Raw genomic sequence first — 7,524 nt, forward strand, 5'->3', positions numbered from 1 at the left:
TGGACGGAGATCAGAGCTCACTAAGACCCCTACAAATTAGGGTGTTTCATGACAGAGGGTTGAAAAATAAAACTGTAAGGAAGTTTCATCCTCATTGCTTATCTTGTTCCACTGGCTCAGAAAACAAGTTTGAACAAGTTTCAGCCTGATTGGAAAATATTTAGGGGTCCCGAGAATTTACATTCCGTCAGCCTATCATGCGCTTAGTCTGGTTGTAGGCTTCACAGCGAGAGGTTAGTGTCTCTGTGTGTGTGTTTTCCATAATAATTGTTATATAAATTACACTGATGCATAAGTAATACCTATGCATCAGTGTGTGCATATATATATATATATATATATATATATATATATATATATATATATATATATAGAGATATCTAAATATATATATATATATATATATATTAATAGGCTAGATACATACCCATTGGGTATGTATATAGCCTATTAATCATATACTCGTATATGTATCTATTTATCTATCTATCTATTCATTTATCTATTTATCTATCTATCTATCTATATGGATTTCACGATGCAGAAATTAAATGCTGGACAGTTTGTGTTTTATTTTTTTCTAATTTTATCTCTTTCAGTGTTATATTTTTATGTAAATATTCGACTGTTATATACAGTTTATAGCCAGGGATGAAGTAAAAGCAAAATATTGTTGGTTTCTATATTTCTTGTAAGAATATTTAATGATTAGCAATATTATAAATAAATGGTTAAGTAATGTTTGAAAATAATGCCAGATAAAAGAAAACAAACTTTAGTGACGAATTACCATTGCATATTTGTTTCCGTCATTAATCAATTAATTTTCTCATTCCAGGTGTGCTTAACATTGATTATGGCAACCCGAAGCAATAACGCAGTCTGGCTCATAGGCCAGCCAAATAAGGATATCCTAGGTAGTCGTCTGCCAACCAAGCTGAGTGTCATGAAGAAGTACTTCTTTCATCAAAAGCAGGAACAGCTAGGACGTAGAAAGTCAGTGAATCTCTGTTTGGATGCTGTCATGCCCTTTTGGGAGAAAGCTAGGATTCCTACTATGAGGAGAGACAACGCCATTCGGAAAATAGAATCTCTCCTCAAGCGTTATGATAAGCTAGTCAAAAATAAGAAACGATCAGAGGAGAGCTGTCGTGTTGCTGAAGAAGTGTTCATGGAAGAAATTAAAAATGAAATCCTTGATATTGGTCATTCCAAAGCCCTTTGTATGATGAAAAACGAGGAAGACAAGAGTTTCTACATTAGTCAGCAGGATGACCCAGCACAGAGCAGTATGGGATCTGTAGACATGAAGATGGCCAAAATAGAGAGTAGGAAAAGGCATCGAGAAGAAAAACAGGCTGAGCTGCAAGACCGGGAGATTCATCAGTCCAAGATATTAACAGAGACTGCAATTTTAGAAGACAGTTCCCCATCCTCAGATGAGCAGTGTGATCCTTCCTTGGATGCATGTACCTCTACTTTATGTCGTAAAAAGAAACGGTCAAAGAACTTCATAAATCAAGATGTGGCTGTTGCTTATGACCGGATGAACATTAGTATCCGTGATGCAGCAATGTCCTATAGTGTAGTGGCCCAATCTCTAGGGCAAAATTTGGATGAGATTTCCATTTCTGCTTCCACAATGTACCGTGCTCGCAAGGCGATTCGAAAGCAAGTAGCAGTGGCGTATCAAGGGGAAGAATTCTGTCCTGGTGAACCATTAGTGTTGCATTGGGATGGGAAAATGCTACCTACAATCACAGGTAACAGATCTGAGGATCGAATTGCCATTCTAGTTTCCGGGAAGGGTCAAGAGAAACTGCTTGGGATTCCAAAAATTCCAGCTGGTACAGGAGCGGAGATAGCACGTGTATGCATTGAATGCATAAGGGAACACCACCTGTCAGATAGAATCAAGGGGTTATCATTTGACACTACATCATCGAACACTGGAATTCATGCAGGTGCCTGCACCAAGATTGAGGACGCTCTTGAGAAACAACTTCTATACCTAGCATGCAGGCATCACATTTATGAAATTGTTCTAGCCAAAGCCTTCCACCTCTCAATGGGCCCCACCACTGGGCCTAATATTGAAATCTTTAAAAGACTCAAGAATCAGTGGAATGAAATCGATAGGTCCCTGACAACTAGCTGCACTATTGCCGAACCTCTTCAGGGTCTCAGGGACAAAACTATTCTTATTGTGAGAAAATCTTTTGCTATCTGTCAGCAGCGGGATGACTATAAAGAGCTTCTTCAGCTGGTCCTTCTCTTTCTTGGGGAAGAGACTACTGTTAATGTGCCTCTCCGGAAGCCAGGAGCATATCACAATGCACGGTGGATGGCAAAGGCTATCTATGCATTGAAGCTATACCTTTTACAAGACCAATTCAAGATGACGGAGTTGGAACATAAAGGTGTCACAGAAATCTGCCTTTTTGTTGCCCTGGCCTATGCAAAGGCTTGGTGTCGTGCACCAAGAGCAGAGCAGGCTCCAGCTGTTGATCTGGAGTTTTTGCAAGACATGGAAACATTACAAGAAGAAGGAGTGATCATCACTGTTGCCAAGGAAGCACAAGCAGCCATGAAGCGACATTTGTGGTACCTCTCAGAGGCACTGGTTGGCTTGGCATTCTTTGATAAAGAACTTAACCAAGAGGAAAAAAGAAGAATGCAAGATAACCTATTAAAGCCAGCACTGAAGAAAGTAGCAAAGCGTATTGAGGGAAAAAACATCCTTGGCTCATTTAAAGAAAAATCGTTATCTGATTTTGTAACCTCGAGGACGATGGATCTGTTTACCACTCTCAACATTGATGATGCCTTTACTCAAAATCCTCCTGCGTCTTGGGAAAGTGACTCAAAGTACCTTGAAGGTCAAGCCAAGGTCCATGACCTGGCTGTGGTTAATGATTTGGCTGAACGGGGGATAGCTCTTATCAAAAAGTTCAATTCCACATTAACAACAAAAGAAGAAGACAAACAGTTCTTATTGAAAGCAGTCTTTAAGCACAGAAAAGAATTTCCAAAGAAGCAAAAGGCAGAAATAATGAAGTAACTATATGAGACTGCTTTCTTTATAATTTTTGTACTTTATGTGTGCTCTCTGGCCAATTATTCTTTTGTTAGGGAAAATAAAGCAGCAATTATTTATAAAAAAAAGTTTTTTTCATGAAAACCTTAATTTCTCGGGACCCTTAATTTTTATCATAGGAGGGTAGATTTAGGAGAGGGATGATATTTTGGCAAGAGGAACTCAGGCATGTATGAGGAACAAATATCTGATATTGTCTGATTTTATGAAACACCCTACCCTACATCTCTCTCGCACCCAGACCTGCTTATGAGAGCGTCATTTAAGCAAAAGTTGTGAGAGGGGTTGTTCCTACCTACACTAAGAATACTGCACTTCCCTACTTTGAACTCCATCTGACATTTATCCGCCCTGTCATACAATCTGTTTGGTTCATCCTGGAGAATACTAGCGTCCTGATCCGACTCAATTACTCTACCGATCTTGGTATCATCTGCAAACTTACTGACATCACTACTAATTCCTGTATCTAAATAATTAATATAAATAATAAACAAGAGTGGACCTAATACCGAACCTTGTGGGACCCCACTCGTAACACATCCCCAGTCAGATCTTTTACCATTGATTTGCACTCTTTGCTTCCTATTGCTAAGCCACGCCTTGACCCAGTTCAAAACCTTACCCTCTACCACCGTGAGCCTGTAATTTAAGCAACAGTCGTTGGTGAGGAACTTTGTCAAACGCTTTACTAAAATCAAGATAGATTACATCATAATTCTCATCTCTGTCTACCGCATCAAATACTTTACGGTAGAAGGACAAGAAATTGGTGAGGCATGACCTACCTTTCGTGAACCCATGCTGTGAGTCATGAATTGAGCTGTGTTTCTCTAGATGCTCCCGAATGTTCCTGGCTATTATGGACTCCAGCATCTTGCCTATAACCGATGTTGGTCTCGCTTTCGCCAGCAGGTACCCTCACGACGTGAGCAAGTGCTCACTATTGTCGATCTCTGGATACTGCCAGGACTTCACACACCACACACCCCATCCCCCTTGCTCAAGGGGGGACAGTAACCACTCCTAGTCAACGGAAAGAATCCGGCCTGAGCGGGGCTCGAACCGCCGCCTGTTTGACCGTGAAGACTTGCAGCGCAACGCACTACCGATTAAGCTACCGGAGCGGTGTATATATATGTGTGTGTGTGTGTGTGTGTGTGTGTGTGTGTGTGTGTGTGTGTGTGTGTTAAACCATTCAAACTATAGCCTTTCATCTCTGTAATAATATTTATCTATGTTTATCTGTATATATATATATATATATATATATATATATATATATATATATATATATATATATATATATATATATATATATATATATATATATATATATATATATATATATATATATATATATATATATATATATATATATATATATATATATATATATATATATATATATATATATATATATATATATATATATATATATATATATATATATATATATATATATATATATATATATATATATATATATATATATATATATATATATATATATATATATATATATATATATATATATATATATATATATATATATATATATATATATATATATATATATATATATATATATATATATGAAAAACCAGGCTAGGAAAAGATCACGATTTCCCTTATAATGATAATTTTTTTATGCTTTTTAATATTTGTCCTGTCTGTTTACAAATTCCATCATTTAGCAAATATTTACTTGTATTTCTTAGCTTTTGGAAATGCGTATCATCACTTTCTTTGCTAATATCCAGCCAGCCATCTTGTTTCTTTCTTTACTTATCAAGTCCTTCCTTGCTCTCCAGGAATCAGCATCACCAGACCTTGGGAGCAGCAGCAGCCCAGTGCCAGCACCACGCCACTGGACCCCAGGCTGCCCAGCCCACTGCCAGTGCCGGGGATCTTCAGACCCGTCTCCAGCCTTTGGGTTTGGAGGGCGGAGGGCTGCATTGGCGGTGGCGGCTGTAGTAATGTGTCAACAGTATTTTTTTTCTGCCTCTTGGTGTGGTAGTCTTTCTTGGTGGTGGGTCCCGTCGGTCAGCCCCAGCCCTCTATGTTGCAGGCAAGGGTTTATAGTGGCGCCATCTTGCCTGGCTCACCATTTGATCCCCTCTTTTAGAGAGAGAATCTAGAGTCTGGGTTGACAGGCGTCCACCAGGACAGCATGTGGGTAGTGTTGGGCCACTCGGCGGTGACTGAAAAATACTGTCTGTGGTGGCGGGCGGGACCCAAACTCCCATCCTGCTGCCTCCTGGACACAGTGCCGGCACTGGTGGTCACTTTTTGTGTTATCTATTATTACTGTTATTATTATTATTATTATTATTATTATTATTATTATTATTATTATTATTATTATTATTATTATTATTATTATTATTAATATTAAGGGAGTCTAGTGGGTCATTATTATCATTTCCTTATATTGATAAAATTTGTATTTGTTTTGCAGATTTGAGTCAACAGGAAGAAGAAGAAGAAGAAGAAGAAGAAGAAGAGTATTTGCTACTACACATTCTCTCTCTCTCTCTCTCTCTCTCTCTCTCTCTCTCTCTCTCTCTCTCTCTCTCTCTCTCACAGGTCACACAGGATGTCACCCACAGGTAGTTGATAACATCCCACAGACACATGCCCTCCCCCAGACACATAATGGACCCTGCCCTGACCCCCACCCCACCCCCCCCATAACCAACATAGCCCCCCTACATAGCCACATGACCTTCCTTATGTTACTATGTGTATGTGTGTGTTTGTGTTTTTGCAATAAAAATATCAATTTGCAAAGTGTGTTCTGTATTACATTCAAATGGGTTTTGAGAGAGAGAGAGATGAGAGAGGACGGGAGGTAAAAAGATGACAAGAGAGAGAGGAAGAAAACATCGAGAACAACAACAGTTTCCCTTGAGCTGCTTCACTAAATAACAATAAAAAGATACACCTAAGAAAGGAATATGTAACAGAAAACCCATTTAACTAATACAGGAAATCTCTCTGGTGTCCAACTAGCCAGGAATAAATAGCATAAGATACCAGTGCCAAGTCCTAGTATAATACATGGCTCCATGGTGCTGTGGCTGGCATGCCTACCTACCAATCCGCTGGCCAGGGTTTGAATCCCGGCCTGGGCAGTCAGTATGCAGGTCATCCTAAATAATATATAGTAGTGGTGGTGGTAGTAGTGACAGTAGTTGTAGTAGTAATAGTAGTAGTAGTAGTAGTAGTAGTAGTAGTAGTAGTAGTAGTAGTAGTAGTAGTAGTAGTAGTAGTAGTAGTAGTAGTAGTAGTAGTAGTAGTAGTAGTAGTAGTAGTAGTAGTAGTAGTAGTAGTAGTAGTAGTAGTAGTAGTAGTAGTAGTAGTAGTAGTAATAGTAATAGTAGTAATAGTAGTAGTAGTAGTAGCAGCAGGAGCAGCAGTGTTAGTAGTTTTAATAGTGGCAGCAGCACAGAAATGACGCACTCCCAATGTATATAACTGTGTTACTACCACACAATTGTGGAGTACCTTACGGGTCAATGTTGTGACTCATCTTTTTGCCATATACATCAACGGTTTAGACGCAGGACTGAAATCCTCCTCATCAAACTTTGCTGATGGTACCAAATTGAGTGGAAGGGTCCTCACCACGGCCGATTGCGAAATTATCGAAAAGGACCTTAGTCATATTTAGCCAGTGATTTGAAAAGTATCAGATGTCCTCCAGTTTTGGCGAATGCAAAATCATGCACTTAAGGACGTTGAAGGTATGGCAGGGGAACCGTAGAAGAATGGGTGCCCAAGACGGGGCGCGGACGAAATCAATGTTAACTATTCGGGAAACCATTAAATTAAAATGAACTTGACTAATACAAGGAAAACTGAGCGACGGTAAGTAACATGAAGCTTGCAGGATATTAAACCTTATTATTTGAAGCAGCGTCAACTTAAAATAAACTATATTTATATAAGAAAAATAGCATTGCTGAAAATTAAACTCAACTATTTTGAAACAACGTTGGATTAAGATGAACTTCACCAATAAAGGAAAGTTTATTACTTATCTACCTTATTAATTCCTGTTATACTCAATTATTTTCAACTTTTTTTTTTCCTCCTCCTCTTCCTCGCTTTGTCTCCTCCGTGAGAGCATGACTGGCTATCAGCACCTAGCCCATCCAGCTGGTCATCCTCCCCTTCGGGCTGGTCGATAAATGGGTGCTTGTGGAGGCCTGGGGAAGGCAGACTGTTTTCTTACTTTCCACAGACACAACGGCCAATGAGTCGGGGATGAGCACCGAGACCACGCGCAGCTATAACGTGTGCCCCTAACTATATCTTTACTTTCTTTCCTCCTCCTCCTCCTTCCTTCACCTTAGCTTATATTTTTACTTCAATTAATTTCTTCTTTCCTGTTCTCCTCCGACCACTTAGTTTTTCGTATC

At 39.0% G+C, this 7,524-nt stretch overlaps 1 protein-coding gene across 1 annotated transcript; it reads left to right on the plus strand.

Moving 5' to 3' along the window:
• The first annotated feature begins 510 nt into the window (after positions 1-510).
• On the plus strand, positions 511-5,794 carry LOC126989930 (uncharacterized). Its single transcript, XM_050848531.1, has 3 exons — positions 511-2,623; positions 4,912-5,033; positions 5,731-5,794. The coding sequence occupies exons 1-3, from the start codon at positions 752-754 to the stop codon at positions 5,792-5,794; spliced, it is 2,058 nt and encodes a 685-aa protein (XP_050704488.1). The 5' UTR covers positions 511-751.
• The last annotated feature ends 1,730 nt before the right edge of the window (positions 5,795-7,524 follow it).

The sequence above is a fragment of the Eriocheir sinensis genome, unplaced genomic scaffold (assembly GCF_024679095.1).
Source record: "Eriocheir sinensis breed Jianghai 21 unplaced genomic scaffold, ASM2467909v1 Scaffold138, whole genome shotgun sequence".
In the NCBI taxonomy this organism is placed as follows: Eukaryota; Metazoa; Arthropoda; class Malacostraca; order Decapoda; family Varunidae; genus Eriocheir; species Eriocheir sinensis.

What these genes read in the sequence shown, in the direction of transcription:
- LOC126989930 (XM_050848531.1), top strand. Translation starts at nt 752, where the DNA reads ATGCCAGATAAAAGAAAACAAACTTTAGTGACGAATTACCATTGCATA. An exon ending in GGTACCTCTCAGAGGCACTG is followed by an intron (nt 2,624 to 4,911) that starts GTTGGCTTGGCA and finishes CTTGCTCTCCAG; the next exon opens with GAATCAGCATCACCAGACCT. An exon ending in GACCCGTCTCCAGCCTTTGG is followed by an intron (nt 5,034 to 5,730) that starts GTTTGGAGGGCG and finishes AACATCCCACAG; the next exon opens with ACACATGCCCTCCCCCAGAC.